Source organism: Pistacia vera, unplaced genomic scaffold (assembly GCF_008641045.1).
Source record: "Pistacia vera cultivar Batoury unplaced genomic scaffold, PisVer_v2 Contig479, whole genome shotgun sequence".
Classification (NCBI taxonomy): Eukaryota; Viridiplantae; Streptophyta; class Magnoliopsida; order Sapindales; family Anacardiaceae; genus Pistacia; species Pistacia vera.
In genome coordinates this window covers 611,656-637,158 of record NW_022196311.1, presented here as the reverse complement: position 1 = coordinate 637,158, position 25,503 = coordinate 611,656, and the positions used below count along the sequence as shown (strand labels likewise).

The following is a 25,503-nucleotide window of genomic DNA, read 5'->3' as shown; positions in this document are numbered from 1 at the left end:
CACGGCCAGATCCGTGGTGGATCTGGCCGGAAAAGGCCAGATCGGTAAACTTCCGGCCATTTCTGGTCGGCAGGTAGGCCGTTGTATAGATTCCGGCTACCACCAACGGTGGTTGCCGGAATCTGGCAAGTATGGGTCGCAGGAGTATTTTTGATAATTTTTAAACTTTTTTTCAAGGTGTATTTAATGAAATTAATAACCTATGGGGTCTAAAAGTAATTAAAAAAATAGGGTAATATTTCTGGAATAATGTGCCAAACATTATTTGGAGAATAGGATTGGGAATATCGGCAGAAATAATAAGCCAAACATGCCCCAGATCGTCGCGACTAAAATCGATGGATTTGGCCGTTTCCAACCAAATCCACATTGATCTGACCATTTTCGGCCATCAATCTAGTCGAAAACGGACAAATTGGTGAATGATCGGCCAGTCGTGGTGGCTGACAGTTGGCAGTCCTCTTGGCTGGTTAGGGTGTTTGTAGGGTTCATGTAAAGTGTTTTCAAAATAAGGGAATTATTGTCTAAAAATTGTATTACTTAGTGGTAAAATTGTAATGATAGGGTTCATGTAAGTTATTTTCAAAACAAGGACATTATTGTCCAAAAATTTTATTAATTAGAGAAAAAATTGTAATAAAATTAAAATTACCAAGCAATCTTAGTAATTACTATTGGTATTGGAAGATTACTAGAATCTTTTATTGATTGACAACCAAACATGGTAATGTCATTAAGTAATGGAGAATAACCTCCAACCAAACGCACCCTAAGAGTATATGAAAAAAAAAAAAATTATATCAACAAAATGGTATAAAAACATCATCTAACTCTTATATTATATTTACTTTACAAATTAAAATTAAACTAAGATAACTAATGAGGATGACTTTACAAATAAAAAGTCTTTAAAACCAAGTAAGTCGACATTTTTACTAACTTCAACAGTGGGTTGTAAAGGTAATGACATAGAAATAAAGAAGTGTCCGAACTACCTTTGGGTGGCCGAGTGGTTCGATAGGAACTCTTGGCTGTATCACTCAAGAGANTCGCCATGTGTCGATATGGTCATTTCCGGTTAGATATCTGGTCGCTGACTGCCAGATCGACGGATCTGACCGTTGATGACCAGATCCATCATCATTCTGGTTGTCAAAGGTCAGGTCCGTCATCGATCTGGTCGTCAAAGGCTAGGTTCGTCATCGATCTGGCCGTTAAAGGCTCAAAGGCTAAATCTGTCATCGATCTGGCTATCAAAGGCCAAATCTCTGGCCGGAAATGGCCATACAGTGCACGGAGGCTATTTCCTGCCTTCCGTGCGTCGTTAGGTTGTCGGCGGCCTTGATGGTTGTTGACAGTGGTTGGGTTGTGGGGGTGCTTTGTTGATTTTTCAAACTTTTATTATGGGGTTGTTTTTGCTACGTTTTTAAATGCGGGGGGAGGGGGGGGGGAGGGGGTTGTGTGGTTATATAATCCAAATAATAATCAGGGAGCGTTTGGTTGGGGGTTAAGTGGGATTACTGGGGTTATGTCATCTTATATTACTTGATTACCATGTTTGGATGTCAAGTAATATAAGATACCGGTAATCTTTAAATACCAATAGTGGTTACTATTGGTAATATAAGAGGTAATCTGATTACCTCCATTTTCTTAGGTATTCTGAGATTACCAGGATTATCTTTTTTTGTTACAATTTTATCCCTTATTAATAAAAATTTTAGACAATAATACCCCTACTTTAAAACAAATTTACATAAATATTTTATTTCAATTTTGCCCTTGTTAATTAAAATTTTGGACAATAATACCCTTATATTTAAAATAATTTACAGACCACTACTCACCCAGCCACCACCGCCACTGCCACCCAGCCACCACCACGGCAGCAGCCAACCACCACGGACCACCGTCGGAAAATCGTCAGAGTCCTTGAAAAGGAACGAAATTCCGTGGGAGGTTCCGGAGGCTTCGATATGGCCAGAAATGGCCAGATCTATTCTGGCCATTTCCAGTCAGATCGATGGAACTGGCCGTTAACGGCCAGATCCTTGGCCATTAACGGCCAGGTCTGGGCTAGATCTGGCCGTTAACGACCATGTCCGTGGCTGTTAACGGCCAGATCTAGCCCAGACCTGGCCGTTAATGGCCAGATCCATCGATCTGGCCTGATATGGCCGTTTTCGGCCATCGAAATGGCCGAAAACGGCCATATCGAAGCCTCTTCGTCATGGTGAGGTACTCACGGGTGCTTTCGGAGATTTCCGGTGGTGGTTTGCGGTGGCGGCAGGAGGTGGGGGTGATTTCGTCATAAATTAAAGTTTTATATAAGCGGGGGTGTTTTAGCTAAATCTGAAATATTGGGGGTAAAAAAGAATTATTCAAAAATTAATAATAAAAATAATATTATATTAATATTTAAAAGGGGGACAATTTAGTAATTTAAATAATATAGGCTGCGTTTGTTTCAGTTTTGGGAATACTACTTTTAGTGTTCCCAAAAAAGTTAAACAGTAAAATACCCAAAAACTCAGATTTTTTGGAATACTACTCACAATATTATTCAAATTTTTTTAAACCCCTTAAATTTGATAATTTAATTAAATACCCCTAAATATTTTTTTTAAAATTACAAAAACACCCCAATAATCCACATTTGCCAGATTCCGGCCACCACCACCGGAAAATTGCTGGAATCTGGTAGGATGGCGCACTACCGGCTGAATCTGGCCGGTAGTGCGCCGATCTAGCCTTTTCCGGCCAGATCCACCGTGGATCTGGCCGGAAAAGGCCAGANCCCGAGTTACCAAAAAAAAAAAAAAAACTTATATCTTCTTTATTAAATTACATTAAATAATAATAGGTAACAACTAAAGACCCAATTGACTTTAAAAATATCACGTCCGGACCTTAAGTAGGTCAGGTCTTAGGAATTGGAATATAAAATTTATTTATAGATAATCAAAGTAATCAAAGTAATTAATATCACGTCCGGACCTTAAGTAGGTCAGGTCTTAGGAATTGGAATATAATCAAAGTAATTAATTATTTGTCTTGTTTATTAGAAAATATTCTTTAATTTTTAAGGGAGTTTTAATGTTGACTTTAGGGTTAGCCCATCCATCTTTAAAAGAAGACTTTAATTCAGATTTCAGACATCTATCTGATCTAGGCTGTTGCTACATGGAGCTCAAAATTACTCTCATGGATTCGGACTTGAAACTTTTGGGTCTAAACCACAGTATGTTCACGTTTAGAGTTATTTGGGCACTGAAACTCAAGGGAATTGAGTACGACTTCATAGAGAAAGAGCTCTCCAAACCATGTCCATTGCTTCGTCAATACAACCCAGTTCACAAACTTGTTCCTGTCCTCATTCATGACGGGAAACCCATTTGTGAATCAAGTATCATTCTTGAATACATCGATGAGACTTGGAAGCAGCGGCCTCTCTTCCCTCAGGACCTCTTCAAAGAGCCGACGTGCGTTTCTGGGCTTCGTTTGCTGATGACAAGGTCTTTTGAGCGTAGTGTTTTAAGTTCTTTTTTCTCAATTTTAAGGGCATTTTTAACGATTGAGCTTGTCTTTCAGATTGTGGGAGCATCACAGAAGGCGTTTAGTAGCAGTGGGGAAGAGCAAGCGAAGGCGTGTGATGTGATGAGTGAGGCGTTGAAACTTCTGGATGAAGAGATTAATGGGAAGAAGTTCTTTGAAGGAGAAGAGATTGGGTATCTTGATTTAATGTTGGGATGGATTGCGTATTGGTTACAAGTTTCAGAAGAAGTGAGTGAATAAAGGCCATGGATCCTGCAAAATTTCCTTCTTTGAATGAATGGACTAATAATTTTCTTCAGAATCCCATCATCAAGAACAACGTCCCTCCACTTGATGAGTTGCGCAAAACCTTCTCTCTCTTCAAAAGGCTTTCGGTTTCTGCAGAAAAGTAGTCTTAACTTGTATCTTTTGACTTGTTCCCATTCTGGAAATTTTGAACCACTCCCTCCTGGTTCATACTAATTTAATAATACGTCTTCACTTCATAATCCAAGGGAAAAATAATAGGTTCAAGAGCTCGCAAACCATCCCACATTCCAATGACAACACAAAAAAACAGTAGACAGTTATGGTTCATCATAGATTGACAATTTATTTGGAAGAACAGCACACATCTTTCATGCCAAAAGCAAATATAAGAAATCAGCAAGGTAACTCGCTCATTAGATTGATAATTTCTGTCGTATTTCAGGATTGAGAAGTCATTAAATTCAATCATCAGTTGAACAACAAACATCTTTCATAATAAAAGAAATAAAAGAATCAGCAGTGTAACTTGCTAGTTACATATCAATGTTTTCTTCTCAAGAGAAACCAGAAAGTTAACTAACTAATAGGTTGAACTGTGTTCTTCACTGCACCAGTTGAAGCATCACCGGACAAGAGACTTTTAGCCGGTGGAAGCAACGCAACTCCCCCTCGCTGAGGATTTGAGTACTTTCTGTATACAACTTGAAGTTTGCCTTCTGCAAGTTTTGAGTGATAGTACACCAGTAGCCTAGCACAATCCCTGTTTCAAAAAACCCAGAAAAATATGAGCAAGTTTACACATTTAATTTAACATCTATTAGCACTAGAGAGCAAAATAAAACTTACATGACTTGAGCTTCTGAGAAACCAGTATGAAGCTTAAGTGTCTCTGTCCAAACAGGGCTCTTTTATAGTGTACAACGAGCGGCATAGACTGCTGAAGCAGCAACCATTGATGGGCAGAAGATCAAGGTGTCATAATTCATCAACCCCAATTCAGCAAGAAAATACACCATGTTCTCCATCTAAATCACAATTCAAAAACAAAAACAATTTTTAGCTTCCTTCCAACTGATGAAAACTATTTCAAATCAAGTAACTTTAGCTTATTACTCACTTCCTGATCAGGAATTGATGCCTTGATGAAGCGAGCTAGAAATACGAAATGTGTAGGCACTGTCAAAGTCCATTCGAGTTTTCCCAGAATAGCTTTCTCCATAACCAAAATCTGTTGATGAGAGTAAGCTCTGTCTGAAATGCATACCAAATCATTGACCTCAGGGGCCCAGATTTCTTCATACTTAGAGGCTATAAGCATGGCCCCCATTCCTAACAACTGTAATTCCCTCCTGGGCACATTCTTCACAGCAAGGAACCGATCAATTATATTGATGGTTAGATAAAGAGTCTCAGGAGAAAGCTCAAACTTTTGATGAACATCGATCAACCAATCTACCAAAATGGCTCTCATCTTCTCATTAATTTCAGTCTGTGAATACATATAGCTGTGTGGCCTGTTTTCATTCTGCACAAAAAATTGATTATACATCAGACACAAAAGACTATCACTATACAACAAATGTAGAGAGCAAAAATTAAGAATTTGATAGATACCTCTACTAGCTTGTAGAACTTATAGATGTCCTCAACATATTCAACTCCAGCCAAATCATTGTTAGCATCCTTTGAATCAATATCAACAATCTCTTCCTTAGGCTTGTTAGCCAGACCACAAGCGGCCTTGCTTCTAGCAGTAAGTACTGAACTAAGAGTCTTCTTGGACGACCCATCTTTCTCCTTTTTCGCGTTTTGCTTCTTAGGCTTAACCTCTTCTTCTGAATCCGAAATAATCTCAATCACCTCCTGGGGCTTTGGTTTAACAGAGACTTTTTTTTGAGCTGCCTTTGCAGCCACTGGTTTTTTACCCACCGGAAGTCCCTCAACAAGAAGAGGGGCCTTATCCACATTAACACAAACTTGTTTCTGCGATTCAAAGGAACAAAAGAAACCAGTTGTTAGCAAAGAAGAGCAGAAAGAATCAAGGGAAAGATTGAACATTTGGGTTAAAAAAGACCAACCTTGTTATTCTCAGCAGCTGCTGCAGCTTGTGCATTGGCGAGTAATTGAGCGCAAAAACTCCTGGTGATGGGGCGAGTAATCTGAGTCTGAGGCTGAGTCTTGCCGTCGATCTGAGGCTGAGGCTTGCCGTCGATCTGAGGCTCAGGCTTGCCGTCGACTCCTCTAACGGTCACGCGATTGCCAATATCACCTAGTGCACGGCGGTTTCTCCCATCAGCCACCGCCCCGGCTTTCTTTTGTTGCTTAACCGCTCCTCCTCCTACGACTGCCTCACCTATAATCATCAAAAGAGACAACTTTATAACAATTTTAAAGAATCCAAGAAAAAAGAGTTCAATACGTCAGACGAGAAGAAAAAAATTAAGAGAGAGCAGAAAGAAAACCAATTGTTTAAGATTTCTCACTAATAGAACAGTACAATCTGAAAAATATGAATAACCATTTCTTGTCCTTTTTATCAAATTTTCCCGTCAACCAAACAAATGGTCAAGGAATTAATATCAAGACAGAAGAGGAAAAAAAAAGCACAAGGGTTTCAGATAAAATATTCAAAACATTGAAAAAAAAAATTTTTAAAAAGGGTCACCAAGAATAAAGAGATTTACCATAAGTCCATATTAAGTTCAATAAATTAAATCAAACAACGACTCAAGATCAAAAGGGTCATAAATCTTAGAAAAACCGAACACAAAAAGGAAAGAAAACAGAAGAAGAACAGAGAAATCATCAATAAAATTAAAGATCTTTATCTTCGATATACGAAATATACCTCTGGCTTGCTGTGGAACAATGGGTCTTGAAGCCATTTCTTCTTTTCTTCTTCTGTCTACTTGTTCTTCTTCTGATGAGAATGATACTGTCTATATTAGTGAGAAAGAGGAGAAGAGAGAATGCATGCGAGAAATGGGTCTCTTTTGGAAGCTATAATAAGGAGGCGCTTCACATACAACGGTCGAATTCCTTTTGATTTTAGACCGTCAGATCTTTCTTTATGATCCAACGGTCAACTATGCGCTGCAAAATTATAGCCGTTAAGGCCAACTGAGCAGCGTGGCAAAAAGTTACCGTTTGTGTTAAAATATAGGGTTATAAGAGGAATTTGCTTGTGTAACTTATAGTTTGGTGGATTTTAATGCTACGCATGTCATACAGCGACACGTAGAGACTCTATGACCTTTTCTCGACGTAAAGGATGAATTATAAAAGTCTCTGTTCGTTTACTTCGTGGAGAGAATATAATTAGATATAAAAAAAAATCCCAAGGATTGCTTCATGAAAAAATACTTAATTGATCAAATTATAAATTATATAATTAAACATAGAGAATTTTTAATTATATTCAAAAAATTATTCATAATCAGATATATAACTCCACTATGAAGTTAACTATAAATAAAACAATAAATTAGATTAAACTTTTTCTTATATTTTTACTGTTTATCAAAAAAAGAAAAAAATATATATATAAACTTGAATCTCAAACTCGTTTATCATAAGTTTAACGGTATACGCATGTAATATTTTATTTTTGAGTAAACGACATATTCCCACCCAAGCTTTTGCAAAATTTTAAGTTGATATTCTTAGTTGGATTTATTTTAAATTCTCACCCTCAAATTAATATCGTTCGTGATTGTTGAAGGTGGTCAGAAACAGTAAATGAGATCGGTAAGTGAAGGGATGAGTTTTATAGAGGAGGTTGCAAAGAGACCAGCGGTAGTTTCAGAAGTAATTTTAAACTTTAGAATCAGCCCAAAAAAGCCAAAAATAATCGGCTTAGGCACTGCTAACGTGAACCTTTTTTACTAACATGAGCCATTTTTTGCCAAAGAAAACGCTAATGCACTTTAGCATGCTAACGTGAACCACGCTACAGTAAAAAATTAAAAATCTGTTAAAATGAAAAAAATGGCGTTACTTTAAATGTGAAAATCTAAAATAAATGCAATTGAAGGTATCAACTTAAGATTTTACTAAACCTCGTATAGGAATATGTCGTTTGCTCTTTATTTTTATTTTATTTATTTTTTCGACAGCATAGAAATATAATAATTCTGAAAAATCTCGAAATATTTGGATTGGAAGGGTAGTGATAGCAATGACATAATATTTTTTGGCCATTAAAGGAATGGAAGTGAGGTTGAACACTGAAGGAAGAAACTGATTTCCAAATATATTTATCAAATTAAATGAACTTAATTAGTGAATAATATTAATCTTCTCAATTAATATCATAATTAGCCAAAAGAGCTGGCTCGGTAGTTACATGGTAATTGGCATTCTCTTTTCTCAACACAAATATGAAATATAATGCTAAAATTTAGCACAGGGAAAAGCAGAATGGTAAAAGATGAGCCAAAATGAACAAATTAATTAAAAGCAGAGAAACTCATTACAACAAATGCTTAGGCAACACAAAAACAATGCCTAAAACAAATGAAAACAAAATTAGTAGAAACCAATTACACAAAATCATATGCCAAACACACACACATACACATTACTCACACTAACAAAACCTAATTTAAATACTAACATTTGTGAAAGCTCAGTTAGTTAAAATTTACTCCTATACTCGATCCTCCGGTCCAGCAAGCATCACCTGTCCATGGAAAACGGAAGAAATTAGCATCACCCAAAACCATGCAATGTGTCGAAAACACTCTTTAAACCCTTAAAAGTTTTGGTTTAGGGTTTTGTTAATTTCCTACAATCCAAAGAAATACAAGCCCAACATTGGAGTCGAGGATAATAAAGACAATAGTCACCAAGTTCAACTGTTAAAGTTTGCTTACAGACTTTGGAGGTTTTTCTTCGTTTAATAATGGAGGATGATTTAAACCTCTTAAAGAGAAGTTTGCAACAGGGCTAAGTTTCGACAGTTTATGCTTTCGAACAAGAATACAAGAAGAAAAACTAATAATATTTGATGCAGTTTGTTGGTGAAATGCAAAAGATAAACTCACATTGCAATCAAGAGCATGTTTTCTAGCAATCGTAATAGCTGTGTTTCTCGCTCTCTCTGAATCAAATGTTAATACAAAAGAGAGCCCCTTCCTAGCTTGCCAAAACAAAGACTTGGCTGCAACATTACCATCACCTCTAAATCCACATAGCTGCATATCAAGAAAGTGCAAATGTAAGAAATGCTTGTCTGCAGAAGTATTTCATATCCAAATTATATAAAAGAAAACAGGATATAAAATGTTCCAACCGACATCTCAAACCGAAGGGTTTCTTCCATTTCTTTCCTTTATAAATAAAAGGGAGAAAGGAATTGTATAAAAATAAACGGGGGCCCTTGTCAAGCAAACAAGGCCAATAAAACTTTTTTTGGGAAAACTTGTTCCCTGAGACAGCCTGAAATTAGATCAAAACTCTAATAACAGACTCAAATCATTTAAAATATGATGGAAAGTTTGAAAATCCATTTGAATTTCCAATTCGTGAATGCCCCGATATCATAAACTCAGCCAGAGCTTGTACCTGCATTGATGTGTGATAATTTTCTCTGGCCTTTGTGATCCACCCTCTACAGAGCTTAATCCTCATCTTCCCCACATTAAATACATGGTTAGAATGCGAAGAATAATCTTGTCCATTCATTTGGGAAATAACCACCTATAAAACATCCAATGTCAAAACTTGATTAATATTTGACATTAAAAATACTCTACTTTAAAGTAGTAACTTGAACACACAAATTTTGCAAAGAAGCAAATCGCTTATGCAAACAATGGTCTAGCTTCAACACCACATTACACTTCAAAATTTCAACAATTTAATGAAATTAACTGAGTATGAAATTTTCCAAGTGATTCAAAAGAAATCTGACAAAATAAACAGGAGGATCATCAATCCAGAATAGTCAATGTTTCTATCCTCTTTCCTTTAAAAAGAAACTTAAATAATATTAAGGTTGATATATGTTAAGTAGTATCTCATCGAGGCTTAGAGACCAGAGCATCATTCATTGGCTCAATAAGTGGCATACACAAACTGTAGGCATAGAAGGTTCACAAAGTTTAAAGGTGGAAAAAGTAAGCAGAAAGTTATAAAGGCACTCTTGTTTTTGACAGTAGTAGTTAGAAGGGACTAAAGTACATACCGTAAATTCACTGCTAGATTTCCGCAAAAGTGTCTCCACATTGCTTCCCAATCCTGTATCTGTAAAAGACAACAGAATTAGCTTTTCATTTCAACTCACACATTAACAAAGAGCTCATATTAAATACTAATTATCAAAACCAACCAGGTTCTATGGAACCAGCAGAGGAAACTGTGACTTTTTGGCCATTTAAATGAATATCGGCCTGTAAAACTTGTCCAACATCAAAGGGCTCAGGAGCATACCCTGATTTATTGGCACCTGATAAACCAGAAAATTAAATTTAGGATGGAGTAAGATGAAATAATAACAAACTAATATGAATAATTAAAAAGAAAAAATAAGATAAAGATCAATATATGCTAATATGCTGCACAATTACATTCTGTAAACTGAATCAACCAACCAAGAAATCCAGCTGAAACAAAGCAATAAAGTAAATTACAAGTTAAAAAAACACTGATAAACAAATACCTGAGACAGCTTCCCTTTGGCTGCCATCAGGTGACACACGATACCACTGAATTGTACATTTTGAAAGCTGAGGAGAAATATCTGAGCAAGGCTGGATTCGCAGATATGAGCCCAGGGTTTCAGAACCATCTAAGCAGTACAAGTGACACTTATTGTCCTCAGCCCTCTTGCTCATTGCCAGCTGGAAAGAAGTATGGCATAAGATAGTGCAAGAAAAATGTTCAAGCCACATCTATAGCATTTTCAATAACAAAACAAGGAAATCAGATTTCAGGGAATAATGATGATGACACTTCTAAAAACCTAAATTAAAATGAGAAGGCAATAGATCTTTGACTGGGAACCAAAAGCCTAAATGGATGTCCCAAAGGGTAAGAAAGAGCTGAGAGTCTGGGGAAGAGTTGCCCATCATTTTGATTAAGAAATGTTACTGTCTACAGTTTAAATACCAAAAACATGCAAGTCTCGCTAAACCTGAAACCTTTATCAAATGCTTTCACAAGTTAATTTTCCACTGGATGCTTTCAGGCCTACATTAGTCATAAAACTTTTTGCTTAGCATTAACTAAAAGAAAATGTTATATTGGCTTCACTTCTCCATCTTACATGATACAACATAATAGAATTCAAGTAAAACAAATGATAACATTATTAATATTTAACTGTATTTTAAACTGAGTGTTAGAGCTTTAAATTATGTTGCTTAGCCCTTTCCTATAAGCTTAAGTTTTAGGTCAACTGGTATCCTAATATGGTATCAAACCCAGTTTAACCAAGTGATCTTGTGATCATATCCCTTACTCTCTAGTGGTTATGGATGCATTGGTGGTTGCAGTTGTGATCGTGTTTGGCTCATGTTCAAATGCACGTGAGGGATGTTAGACTTTAAATAATACCATTGGGCCTTTACTATCAGCTTAAATATTTCAAGTTGTAACTTAACACTCTAAAAGTTGACAGTTGGAACCGAACCCATTTGTTAAAGAAACAGTATTTTTGTTGAAGCTTATGTTGCCAACAGGCCTAGGTACAATGGCTCTTAACATTTCATTCTCTTCATATGAAGTAAATTCTATCATTGGAAGTACTCTATTGAACTCAATTTAAAGTATCCAATCTACTTGTCAATGATATATCAAATAAAAGTTGTTTGCTCAGACCACTAAAACTCAATAAACGATATTTATGGAAGTTATATAAGTATAAAAGAAATCTCCAACAAACCTGTTTTTGAAACTTAACCGACAACAGTGATTTCTCTCGTAGCTGAGCTCTTAGTGCACGAAGCTCGTGTTCCATATCCAATACCTGCAAAAATAGTGCAATTTCTAATAATCAAATGGAATGTTATTATATAACCAAACATGGAATACCAAATACATAATTAAACACATCTAGTCATTGAATAATGTATTTCTGTGACATCATCCCTAGTTACAAGAATCAGTGACCCAAAGAAGCATCAATGACTCAGAACCCTAGCCAAACAGATTTGCACTCAGATATATGACTGTAATGTGTCTAAAACAATGTATCTAAAGCACAAACATTTCTTGTATTATTTTTGTTAAAATTGAAGCACATGCTTTTGTGGGAATCATTGTTTTGCTCATGCAACAGACTGTATTTAAACTCAAATCTGAGTCAGGATATTTAAAACTGAGATCAAAATTATTTTAAAAGAGAAAACACCCTTCCCATGAACTGTTGAATACAAAAATTTCATCATTTTCTGTAATAGGCAAGACTGAAATCTAAGATCCTTGTTACGCTCAATTCATTGAGCAAAGGAAATTATCTAAGACAAAATCATAATATGAAGAAACTTAGTTCATTGAAAATTAGAGGTTGCTGCAAAACCTCACTGATTATATAATTATGATCAAACTTTTCTCATAAATAAGTATAGTGTTTGTGTCACTAAGAACCTACATGCAATAACAACATTAAGGAGATAATATGAGTTCACCTTGGTTGGTTGATGCAATCGTTTAATTCTTCTAGCCTCTTGAACCTCCTCTACCAATACCTCAACATCCTGCCACTCGGAACACAAGTATGGGAGTAATGAGTATTTACTGAATTCAATGTCAAAAGATATACTCATGGCAGATGAATCCCCCATTACTCAAAGACATCTTTATGTTTTAATCTACATAACGTACTTGATGATAACGTTACATGTAAGTGAAATGTTGTTATACAACAAGAGGCATCACATATGAAATTCAAAGAAGGGGTTTTGATGACCATGAGAAGAAAAGAAAAAATGATGATAATTTTTTCTTTCAAGTTTTTTGTGAAACTAAATTAGCATGAGTAGAAGCACTATTGTAGCTCTAAACAAAAGTCAGAGATTCAAAGTGTGTGACACCTGATGGTCTTGACTACATCAAGATCAATTCAAATAACCTACTGAAATTCTTCAAAATTATAGAAATGAGATAACTACAACCTATAAAACACCATTTCCCTTGCTAAATCCACATGATTAAATGAACAGATCCCATATCTTGTCAGAGCAATTTTCCCTTACATAATTATAATATAGATGATGCAAATATTATCTACAAATTCATGCCTGGCATCAATTCAATTAATCAACCAGATCAAAAATAAATTAAGGTAAGAGAACTTGTTGGAACCTGAGTTTTAGGTTCAGGGGAATTTCTTTCTTCCTCCTCAAGAGCCTCTCCAAATCTCTGTACCACAGCCCTAGCACTTTCAATTTCAGCACAAGCAAAAGATTTTTCCTGGTTAACCAACTTTTTAGCATCTTCAGAAGCCTGTATATGAAACATCATACAATTTCAATAAATAAGATAAAACTATTAAGTACACTCATGCGAAATGTGGAGCACACGAAAAAGAAATGATGTTTTGGTGTGCTAGTCCATGTACATGTCTAAGTGCAAAATGTGACCAAAATTACAAACCATTCATCACCTGTTTAAGAAAGTTTGCCAGTTTTTTCACTTCAAACTTCTCTTGAATTAGTTCTCCTTCCTTTTGGGTCAACTTAACTGCTAGAGCCTCCACCTGCAAGGAAATATTTTAGATGGAAGCAGTTATCATACTGGAAAGATAGAGTAGACAAATACAAGGAATACTTTACAAAAACAGTCATAAATTGTACCAAAAACTTTTGACAACCAAAATCGTGGATGGAGTTATGTGCATCATTTTTAATTTGTAACTAGTAATCACCAATGGTCAAACCTCACTTCAAGATTTGAAACCACAAAGGTGGTCTGCATTTTGTTAAGCAAGCATTTTGCCTATATATTTATCAGAATTGCTCCATATATATTGATAGGAACCCACTCCAATAACTCAATAATTTGGGCTGGGCCATGGGTCTTTCATGGGCTTTGGTAGAACTCTCCTTGGAAAACCGGCTTGCCAAGGGAGGGTGCCCAAGCCTTTATAACCCACATGCCCACCCTTTTCCCTTTCAATGTGGGATCCCAACATTCCAATAAAAGTGATGACTAAAATCCAAACAAATAAAAATCTAGCAACCACAAGAAGAAAGACCGCAGGAAAACTACACATAGCAAGAACACCAATAAATTTTATGAAAGCACAATAATTGTAGTAAATAATAGTCTTATAGATAGAAACTACATTTTATTCAATTTAAGAGCTAATGCCTCTAACACATAAGGACTTAACACATCTAGAGGCCTGGAACATCAAGGTTGAAACAGAAAGACTTACTAAGAGAATTAAGTACAAAATATCAACTGACCATAGAGATAGCTGTCTCTACATCATCCTTGTTTCGCCCAGCCATACGGCCTCTCAAAGCTTCTAATGCATCTCTAAGCTTTTTCAAAAGAACATGCCCCTCCAAGGAAGCCACCTCTCTAAGCTTTGCCTGAATGCAAGTAAATGAGCACCATTCAATCTATCATCTATTCTCATCAGAAGTTGATCATCATTCATAAAATGGTGAGACAGTTAGATAGACAAAAGCAATGAACCAGGACAGAGAAGTATTAAAAGATATGCTTTCTTTTTAAGCTCAGCAAAGGCCTGGCACATATAAACTGTATGGAAGAAGAAGTGCTGTATAGCTTGCCGATCTTAAGTGACTGGAACAAAGCTTTGCAAAATGCTGGGAGGAAATAAATTTTAAGTGCCTGTGTGGAGAAAAATGAAATACAATGCCAAAAGATGAGAACCTCATCAGCCAATTTGGCAGCAGCAGTCAAGTTCTTGTCAAATTTACTGGCAAGGTCACGAACTGACAGCCGCTTGTGCTGCCCAGTCAACTGGACAGTCTCTTGTTCAACAACTTCCTTTAAGGATAAACCCTTGCTATCCTCCTTTGGCTCTTCCACAATCTGGTTATCTGGTCCTAATTTATATTTTGGGAAGCAATTAGAAGTAAAACTCACATCGGCTGAAACTGGCTGAACAGATACTGTAAGCATATTTTCCTCGATTTCAGGACTTATCTTTGTCATTGTTTCAGATCAAATTCTCTGAGCATCACAATTAAACACAAAAGACAACATTAGTCACTGGACCTCCAAAATCCTAACAAAAAACTGAAATCTAAGGATGCATTGAAATTTCACCCAATAATTTCAGATGAACTAAACTACCAGATAATTGTTCTAATTAAAATTATTAATGAAAATCACATTCTGCTCTTGAATGAACTAGAAAATTTTTAAATTTGCTGAAATAACAAAAGGAAAACCTCATGATGATATGAAAGAGAAAAGGGGCAACAAGACACCAAAGATGCAAACAACCAAGTAGGTATAACAAACAAGAAGGCCAGACATACAAGCAAATGATGATAAAGCTACAACAGAACAGCACGAGGTAGATGGTACAAATTAATCAACCATACCTAAATATGGAACTCAAACCAGTAATTCTACATAAGTATGCAATCTAACTGATGGCATCCATGTAATGAAGCACCTAGTTATAAATAACAAACAGTACTCAACACCTCGTGATTAAATTTCCTCATCAGAATTTTTAAGCGTCTGCAGTTTGAAAAAAAAAAAAAAAAAAAAAAAAAAAAAAAAAAAAAAAAAAAAAAAAGCTCGATAAAATGGAATTAAATTTGGAGATTTATATACCTAAAAGAAAGAGCAGAAAAAAGAATATCCCAAGAAAAGAAATTGATGGAATGACATAAATCAACATATGAACAAACCACAATTTCATTTCAAATAGTGAAAAATGAAAATAATATTCCTTAATGTCCAAAAATACTAATTCTCACTTCTAAAAGCAGTTACCAAACACCAACTTAACAACTAGGTAGTATTTTCCAACCCACATTAGCAATTTTTTTCTTCAATATTTAAACAAAAAAATCGTCTTCAATCTACACAACTTTTTACTAAACAAGCTGAACCACTTATGCTACTCTGTTTCTCTTCCATTGCATGCACCCAAAACAAGAAAGAGCAACCCAGAACCAAAAAGCACAGACAGAGCATATATAAACTTGCCACAGAACAGAATGAAACTTTCGCCATGAAACATTACCAACATGGTGAAAACTAAAAACCCAGATGCAAAAAACAGAATGCAACTAAACTGAGTAGCCAAAAAAAAAAAAAGAGTAAGAAGAAAACAGAATACTTACAAATGTACAAAGACAAGACACAATGTGTGTAGAGTGTGAGGAAAACAAGGAAATGTGTGATGTTAAAACAGGTACATGTTGAGAGATTGTTAAGGAAGAAGAAGAACACAAGTAAAAACCAAGAAAGAAGAAGAATCCAAAGAAGGTGGGTATTGGGTTAGGCTTTTTTAAAAGGAAGAAAGAGAAACTAAAGAAGGAAAAGCCTTTGTTCCTGACTTTGTCTCCCTCCCCACACTCCCAACCCCAACAACTTGAATGTCTTTTTTTTTTTTTTTTTTTAATTAAATAAATTTAGTTTTACACCATCATTTCAGTTCTGTAAAAAGTGTCTGGTGATAATAGTAAAAGGGTATGATGCCTGGTTTTTTGTCGCCACGCGCTGGTCCCATCAAGTAAAAGAATCACAATGTGTGACTCGGGTCGGTTTCATCCATTTATTGATTCGGATCACCCACTATGATTAATTCTTTATATATATATAGAGAGAGAGAGAGAGAGAGTATCTTGATTTAAAAAATTTCAAATTTAAAAGAAAATTCATAATTCATTTAACCTCTAAATTCAATGCAATAGAAAACAATTAAGTTTCATAATTGTGAGAGGGGCTCTAATACCATATTAAAATTAAGAGAGAAGCTCTGATACCATGTTAGAATTGAAAAGGTAAGAAAGGCAATTGAAGAGAGTTTAAGTATACTCGAGAGATATTTATCTTTGAAAGGGTAAGAAAGACAACTGGAATGGTTGAAGTATGCTCGAGAGATATCTGAGAGAAATTCAATTATATTGTATTGAGTCGTTCAATTTGAGTTGTGAATACCACGTTCTCTTTATACAAAAGTGTAATAAATATGTAAGGATATAAAATATTATAAACAATAATACAATCTCAATAATAAAATAAAGAAAATCATTTCTTAACATAATTAGGAATAAGGATAATTTATGTCCAGATGATACGTGAATTAATGTCACATAGTTTCATCTCATATTCGCATGTCAACATTAAGTGTTTGACAAATAAAATTATATCTTTTTTATTTTAAATTTATTAAATAATGAATATCATAATTATTTTTATCATGTGTTTTGCATTTATCTTAAATTCTTAATTATATTTTGATATTTAAACAAACACATTTTAAGAATTAAATTTGATTACTATTTTAAAGGATAACAAAATTTTTCCACATATAGGTTTTTTTATTTTTTTGTAAAATAAATAATACAAATTAAACTAGTCCTCATAACAAAAAATCAACGAAACTTTATATTGGTTGACTTTCAATTTCTTTTTCCTTTTTCTGGTCAATATAATTATTTTTCAACAAATAAAAAAGAACTTGCGCCATGACTAGAACGTGGAGGGCGGACGAAGGCATGCGCGTGGGACTGGCTTTATCAGGCTGTGAAGAATTGGCGCATGACGTCTTCTTGGAAGAAAACCTTAACTCTGAACAGATTTACGAAAATGTCATGACAGGGTAAAAATGTAAAAGAATAGTGAAGTGGTGTTTTGGGCATTAAAAAAAGGGATAGATTTTTCTGGTAACCTAGAACAAGGGCTTACTTTACCATTGCCATATTTAATATTATTGTTTTGTAAAAGCAGAAGAAATTATATTTTCACCCATTCAATTAAAAAAATTGATAATATTGTTTTATATTATCAAAATATATATAAATAAAATCTTAATAGAGTAAGTAGAGAGTACAAATAAAGTGTTCCCAATAAATAAAAAATGGAGTTGGAGAAGAAGAAGAAGATGGGTCCATAGAAACCTGTAAAAGAAACGTGGGTTTTGCTTTTGCATGGAGATTTGGGACATGAGATGGGACTCCATCAAAAAACGTCTCTTTCACTCTTTGTATTTTACGCCAAATTAATATATATATTTTTACCCATTTGTCTTCTCCCACTATTTGCTTAAATTGATATATGGAGTATAACAACATCCAACATTCTATAAATTTGTATTGTTTTGAACTATAACTTTGTGGTCATAAAATAATTTTCCTTTTGTTGTCCCTCGGTAGAGTGGGTCTACTTAGCGAACAAGCAAGACGTGGAGATCAATTGATCAATATGAATATCGGAGAGTAGATGGATGACCGTTGCCTCCTTGTCTTGGAGGCTCTCCGACAAGGGAGAGGCTTGCTATTGTAACATTTTCTCCTGGTGTATGTGAAAAAGAGAAGAGTGACGAACCCTTTGTTTTTTGTCATAGGTTGGTCCAAATAGCCATAGTCGGCTTCCTTAAGTCCTTTGTTCCTCAGTACTCAGTGGTAGAGTGGTTGATTGTTAACTGACTGGTCGTCGGTTCAAATCGAGAGATTTTATAATCATCGTTTTTCTAACCTAATGACCCGAGTTCTTCTCCTTAGTTTCTAAACTAGGAGAATCGTGGAACATAATTGGAAGTTGATTTCTACAAGATGATATGTAAAACCTCTTGAGAATATTTTAATTTTGAAAGCCATTTCTTCATCACAAATAAACTAATATTCACATTCTTAGTGTTTGACATGTAGTGTTAATTTTCTATTTTTTTTTTTTTTTTTCACAATTAGTCAAGTGTAGTGAGTTGTTGCATATATACATGTATTGCTTACATTTGAGGTTGCTTCTTAGTGTTTTACATGTAAAAAGGTCAAAACAAATAAATTCAAAAAATCTCCTCAAGTAATCAAAGGTTTTCAATGTCATGGGTTTCTCTTTTTCCCTTACATTGAAAATGAAATACGATGAGGGCTAAGTTCCTCCATTCAAGAAAAAAAAAATGTAAAGTGGGTTTGATTAATGTTCACTTTAAGCTAGGGCCAGGCAGGGTGCAGGCAGGCAGGCAGGCTCCACTTAAAAAAAAAAAAAAGTTGTTAGATATGGATGCATAAGAATAAGAATTGAAATGATAATAGTGGTTCAGTAATTTTGTCAAACAAGTTATAATCATGGTCAGTTGAGTTGGGAGTCTTTGTGTTTAGCTTTACCTAAGTCTCTAATTAAGTCTTACCAAACTATAATATAAATTTATTCTCACCAAATTTATATCCACAACATTTTTGTTTTAACTAAATGAGGTGATAATTACATCATATTGTTGAATTAATTTGTACCATAATTTTCTCTTTTGTTATTTTAGTAACAGATTTTTCCTTCATATTTGTCATGNAAAAAAAAATGTAAAGTGGGTTTGATTAATGTTCACTTTAAGCTAGGGCCAGGCAGGGTGCAGGCAGGCAGGCAGGCTCCACTTAAAAAAAAAAAAAAGTTGTTAGATATGGATGCATAAGAATAAGAATTGAAATGATAATAGTGGTTCAGTAATTTTGTCAAACAAGTTATAATCATGGTCAGTTGAGTTGGGAGTCTTTGTGTTTAGCTTTACCTAAGTCTCTAATTAAGTCTTACCAAACTATAATATAAATTTATTCTCACCAAATTTATATCCACAACATTTTTGTTTTAACTAAATGAGGTGATAATTACATCATATTGTTGAATTAATTTGTACCATAATTTTCTCTTTTGTTATTTTAGTAACAGATTTTTCCTTCATATTTGTCATGAGTCGGGTCTAGTGGGAGCTAAATTGCGGGTGCTAGAAGAATATTTAGTGTGAGAGTTTTCAACTAAGTATATAAAAGAGATTTTTTTTTTTTTTTATGACAAGAGGTGTTTAGGGTAATTTGCGTGCATCTTAAGGTCTTCAACTAATCCTTTGGGACTCTAAAACTATCGGTCGAGTAATAACTCCAATGGTCACTTCTATTAGCGATTGAAGAATGACTCAGACTTAAGACCTTTTAAGTAATACATCCAAGAGTCTATATCGAACCACTCAATCATCCAAGGATTGATTAAGATATTTTAGGTTGAGACACTGAAAAAAAAAAAATCTTGAGAACAAGGAATTCAAAACAAACAATATCGTGTTGGATAGAATTCGATTAACATCTATTAATTAATCACTTTATAATTAACAATCACACTTGAAAGTAATGGTTTCAATGCTTAGAATGTGTTTAATAAAATAATTTATTAAAGAATTAGAGAAATGTATCACTTTTTTTTATGACAAAATATTAAGTGAGGAATTAAAGTTGGATTAAGTAGGTGAATGTGGGGGATGATTGTGAAGTATGTTGTTGAAATGATGGTTAAAAGTTTATTATTAATTAATTAAATAAAAGATTAATTGTGGGTGGGGGGCATTTGGTGGGTGACTGGAGAAACTTAATTGTCCCTAATCATTAATTAACAGTTTTAAACTCATGATTACGGCTACCTCATTTCTGGCCCATGGAATCCCTACCAACTTTATTCGGGTACGGATTCCGCTTTTTTTGTTCCAATAACCCGATTTCTTTCTACTATTATGGTCAATCTACCCTTTTATATATAGATTTTGGTATAAGGGAAGAATAATTATTTGAATTATTTTTATAAAGGTAATAAATGTATGATAACTTCGTCTAAGGTTTACTGGAGACACACGTTATGTAACGTTATAATTTTTTTCAGATGATTTTCAACAAGTTAATTGTTAAATTTAAACCGGGCGGAGTTAGGATTCTAATCTTGGGAAATATATTTTATCTTCAACTATAAAATTTTCTATGTTTATATATAACAAAATTTATAATTTCTATTAAACATTGTGCCTCATATATTACAAGTTTAAAGTTATGTCTTATTAAAATATATATTTAAAATCTAATGATAGAATTTATTTTTTATTTTTTTAAAAGAAATAAAAATTCTAGGAGGAAAGATTGAAGAGACCCATCACTAAAAATTTGTATTATTTAATCACTAGATTTCAAATAGATAATAATTAATCCTCATGCATAATTAATTACCTTATTGATGACATCAAAAACCTCTAATCTTAACTATTTAGTGTGTTTTACTAATTAGGAGGGACATATAAAAAATAAAGAAAATAAATAATAAACTCTCAAAGTATAAAATAAGTAAGAATGTAACTAAGTATTTTTAAATTATTATTTAGAATATATGTTAGGTATCCAAGTTTAATTGCAAAATATATATATAATATAAGCTTCTTAAGATTGGGTTGGCCAATAAGTAAAATCATATATATTTTTATCATAAATATAAAATATTTATACTAAAAAACAATGAAGTACTAAAAAGAAATGTGTAATTAATTTTGGTTATGGAATTAATAAAGCAATGAAGATTAAGTGAAAATAGTCCAAAGAAAATCATGAAATGCCAGCACCTTGAAGTCCTTGTTTTCTTTTTTATTTTGATCTTTTTATGGTCTTAAAAGCAATAATGGGAGATGGAAATCAGTTGGGGTGTAGCTTTTTCTCGCTAAGGGGCAATGCTTTCTGTCATGGCAATTCATGAAAATGTTCACAATCTTCAACACAAAGCACATGGGTAGGGTCCAAATTTGTGCTCCATGTGTTACTCCCAACGTATTGAAAATGGAAGCTATGCCCCATTTGTGGCACCAATTTCACATTTTCTAGTCAATGTCTCTCATCTACCCTCTTTCTCCTTTGCAAAACCACAACTTTCATTTTCATTTTCATTTCGATTTTGGGGCATCAAGATTGCTGCATGATTCAATTGCATGCACAAGTGCATAGAGATACAAAAATAAAAAATAAAAAAAAAATCGTTTAGGGATCCAAAGTTTAAGTCATTTTGCACGCATAAAAACTAAATCTGAACAAACCATATGTAATAATATTTTAGGTTGAATCAAATAAATATTGTTTGTTTTGAAACTAACTCACATAGATATACTTTTAGACTTCACACAAATCTTTTTAATCCAAAACATCTCTATTAAGTTTAAGGGAATATAAATTCTATAAATTGTTTTAGACTTTCATTCATTAGTAATATAATATGTGACACATTTGATTATGGTTAAAAACTATTACCCATAAGTCAATAAATACTCGTTTCTACTTAATTGTTTTGTTATCCTTGCAAGTATGTATCTATGAATTAGAAGAAACAAATACATATTTAATTTTTCCTAGAGATTATGATTGAGATAGCTTTTTAGAAAAGCATATACATAGAGAAGGAGCCCTTTTAAAAAAGGCATTTCTAAATTGGAGGAATTAAAGGTGTTTGAGGGGGCCACAGGGAAGAGTTGTCTTTGTTTGACCCCACCATTCTTTTATCCCAAAATGTTAAAGAGATTTTTTTTTGTTTGTTTGGATTGAAGCATTTTTTCATGGAAACAATTGCATGTACTTTGTCGTTCTCAAACTTTTTTCTTAATTGTTTCAAGAACCAAAAAATTAATTTTAAATTCCATGAAAACGAAATCTCCTAGTATATTAATGTCACGTCACTAACCTAATTACAATTGAATATATCATAAAATTTACATATAAAATATTAACAAATAAGCTTTTGGGTAACGATGTTTATTGAAAATTTACAAGAAACGATGTTTTAAAGTGATGAAAAATCTTATATAATAATCAAAGATCTCTAACAAAGAGAGAGAGAGAAAAAAAAAAAAAAGAAGAATTATCAATTGTAAACATCAAAGTGGGTAGACTTTGTAGTCCCACCAAACTTCCAAGGAAGTTAACACTTATTAACAATACGTTAATCTAGAGGGGAACAAAATAAAATATGGCAAATTAAATATGTATATTATCAAGACGATTGTGTTTGTAGTAAGTGTAATTGCACGGAAAATTGAAGCTTTATTATACTTTTATATAGAAAGTATACCAAGCATTATTAGCTTGCCTTGGATCTCGTATAATTTTATAACAGCAATACTATATTTACAAACTCTTCTTATCAATTTTCTCTCACAAACGCGATGTGTCAATTCATAATTAATCAATTTATAATAGGTCTTGTCTACTTAACAATGGGTCTCACCTCACCAAATACGAACTTATCAATTATGAACTGTCACATCAGTGTTTGTGAGAGAAAGTTATTAGAAATATTTATCAACCTATCTTTATTCATTTTATAAATTCTTCCAACCACTGTAGTTGGTATACTAAATTTTGCAAATACAATCTTCTTATATATATATGGTAGAACATTTCTATAGTCATAATGTTTGGACCCACTAAGAGGGTGTTTGTCTAAGCTTATAAGCTGGTCAAACTAGCTTATAAGCTCTAAAATTAAGTTGACCTGTTTGTTTATAACTTTTTTGAACTTATAAGTTGAGCTTATAAGCCAAAAAAAATAAGTTGGAGGGGAGGTACTTTTTATTTTTTTGCTTATAAGCACTCTGCTTATAAGCTAGTTTGACCAAGTATATTACCACATTATCCCTGTTTAATTTTAAAATTTCATAGTATACCCTTATTTAAGATAGTACATTTTTTAGTCATTTTATAATAAAATGTACTTATAAGTCACATTTTACCAAACACGTCAATTACTTATCAGTCACTTATAAGTACTTTAACCAAACACGTAATTGCCTAAAATTTCAAATGCTTATAAGCTAAAATTAGCTTATAAGCACTTGTTGCTTATAAGCTAATTTTTATAAGCTCAGACAAACACCCCATAAATTTATTACTATGAGGAGATTATAACTTAATAGAGGTGTAGTTACAAAAATTATTGTTTTGATTTCTTATTTTATAATTCATATTTCAGTAGTATAAATGAATTGAATGAACAAATTTGACAACTTCACTTCACTAATGAAATAGATATCAATTTCTTCATCAATCATCTAAATGAGCAACAAGCCTTGTATGCTTTAACCGAAGAAAAAATCATTATTAGAATCATACAAGAAGAAGAATGAGATAATCTTAAGGATAATAGTACGAAAATACCAAAAGTTTTCATGTCAAGAAATACTTGATCATATATATATATGATAAGGTGGGTGGAGTCATAAAACTTTTAATCTCAACAAGATATGAAATTTTTTTTTTTTTTAGTTCGAATTTAAACTTTCACTAGCAAGAGTTAACTTTTAAAGTCTCTTTAGGTGCTGATAGGGATAGTCATTAGAATTCATATCCGATCGATATTTTTAAGATCCTTAGGGATTAGTTTATGTATGCGTAAGCTAATTCAAACATCTTGGTCATTAAAAAAAAAAAAAAAATTCTCTTGACAAATTAGTTGATTGTGTTTGAAGGAATTGTTGTTCTTGCTTGCCTTGTTGAACAACCACAATCTCCGCTAATTAAGCAATGAATTTAGGCACAATCGCATTAATAATCGTTGACTCTAATAAAATTTCAGCACCCATAATTTATTTACATGCTTTTTTCTCATAACAATCATCAATATAAACTATAATGGGCCACTCCAACTTCATCAACATTCATTTCTTAATGACCCCTTTATATTAATTTTAATTAGATATGTTTTATTAATTCTTTTTCTAATAGGACCCCCACCAATAGGGTGTAGCTTAGCTGGATTCTACAGTATTTTCTGAAAAAGGGTTAATTGATTATTGTTTTTTCCTACTTGTTAATTATATGATAAAGGTTTGGACTTTGGACTTTGGATAATTTAAAGATATGTTTAGTTTGAGAGGAACTCAAGTTCTGAAGTATGTTAGGCATAGTTTGGTAACTAAACACTTTTGACTTATGTTCAATCTTTTTTAAATCATATTTAATGTATAATTAATTAAGAGCTTTACCTCACCATTAGTGCCACAGCCTAAGGGTACGATTTTGCTATTAGAAGACTTTTAAATTATCATCAATTAATGCTTTTAAATGTTAAGTATGCTAATATAATCGATTTAGAACCATCACTAGTGACCTGATGGTAAAAGAGTAAAAGAAGGTTCTATAAGTTATTGAGTTCGAGTCTCCCTAAGCACTAATAGGGGTCGCCATTGGAGCTCTTATAGCCGAACACCCCCCGGTGATAAAAAAAAAAAAAAAATTACCCATTTAGTACAATAGTTATTCTTATAATTTAAATGTAGAAAGGTATTGAAATATTGAATTGATAAAGTATAAAGCTCATATTTGGGCCATGTTAATGGGTCTTCATCTTTAAGCAAACTATAGAATTATTGAACTGGGCCACAAGTTAATTTTACGAGTGGGGTTGGAGAAAGAAGAGGAGGAGCATTCAGTTGGAGTTGCAAGAACCAAGTGCTAAATGTCCCCTTTACCCAGAAAGAAGTCGGGTTGTTTAGTTAGTACATGGGCTGTCAATAGCACAACTCAACACCAAAACGCTAAAGGCTCAATCTTCTTTTGAGTATACGTATATATATATATATATATATATATGTGTGTGTGTGTGTGTGTGTGTGTGTGTGTGTGTGTGGGGAAAAGACTTATGGCAGCTCAAATAGGGTAGTTCATGTAATGGGCCTATTTTGTTCATTTTATTAGTTGTAATTGAGCAAAACAATACTTGGGTTCCATATTATTATCTCCTCAAAATTAACAA

At 33.5% G+C, this 25,503-nt stretch overlaps 2 protein-coding genes and 1 pseudogene across 2 annotated transcripts; 1 reads left to right on the top strand and 2 right to left on the bottom strand.

Annotated features, from left to right (window-relative positions):
* The first annotated feature begins 3,190 nt into the window (after window positions 1–3,190).
* Window positions 3,191–3,947, top strand: LOC116146583 (annotated as a pseudogene).
* A 270-nt stretch (window positions 3,948–4,217) lies between these two features.
* On the bottom strand, window positions 4,218–6,794 carry LOC116146555 (G2/mitotic-specific cyclin S13-6-like). Its single transcript, XM_031431976.1, has 6 exons — window positions 6,653–6,794; window positions 5,883–6,157; window positions 5,419–5,787; window positions 4,922–5,329; window positions 4,651–4,829; window positions 4,218–4,564 (listed from the first exon to the last, which is right to left on the bottom strand). The coding sequence occupies exons 1-5, from the start codon at window positions 6,687–6,689 to the stop codon at window positions 4,713–4,715; spliced, it is 1,206 nt and encodes a 401-aa protein (XP_031287836.1). The 5' UTR covers window positions 6,690–6,794; the 3' UTR covers window positions 4,218–4,564; window positions 4,651–4,712.
* Window positions 6,795–8,234: 1,440 nt separating this feature from the next.
* Window positions 8,235–16,283, bottom strand: LOC116146548 (stomatal closure-related actin-binding protein 3-like). The gene is made up of 13 exons (XM_031431963.1): window positions 16,086–16,283; window positions 14,653–14,955; window positions 14,217–14,345; window positions 13,412–13,504; window positions 13,111–13,251; window positions 12,435–12,503; window positions 11,690–11,773; window positions 10,466–10,646; window positions 10,136–10,252; window positions 9,992–10,050; window positions 9,370–9,504; window positions 8,850–8,999; window positions 8,235–8,485 (listed from the first exon to the last, which is right to left on the bottom strand). Exons 2-13 carry the CDS (start codon window positions 14,935–14,937, stop codon window positions 8,453–8,455), a joined length of 1,476 nt encoding a protein of 491 aa, XP_031287823.1. The 5' UTR covers window positions 14,938–14,955; window positions 16,086–16,283; the 3' UTR covers window positions 8,235–8,452.
* Between the last annotated feature and the right edge of the window lie 9,220 nt (window positions 16,284–25,503).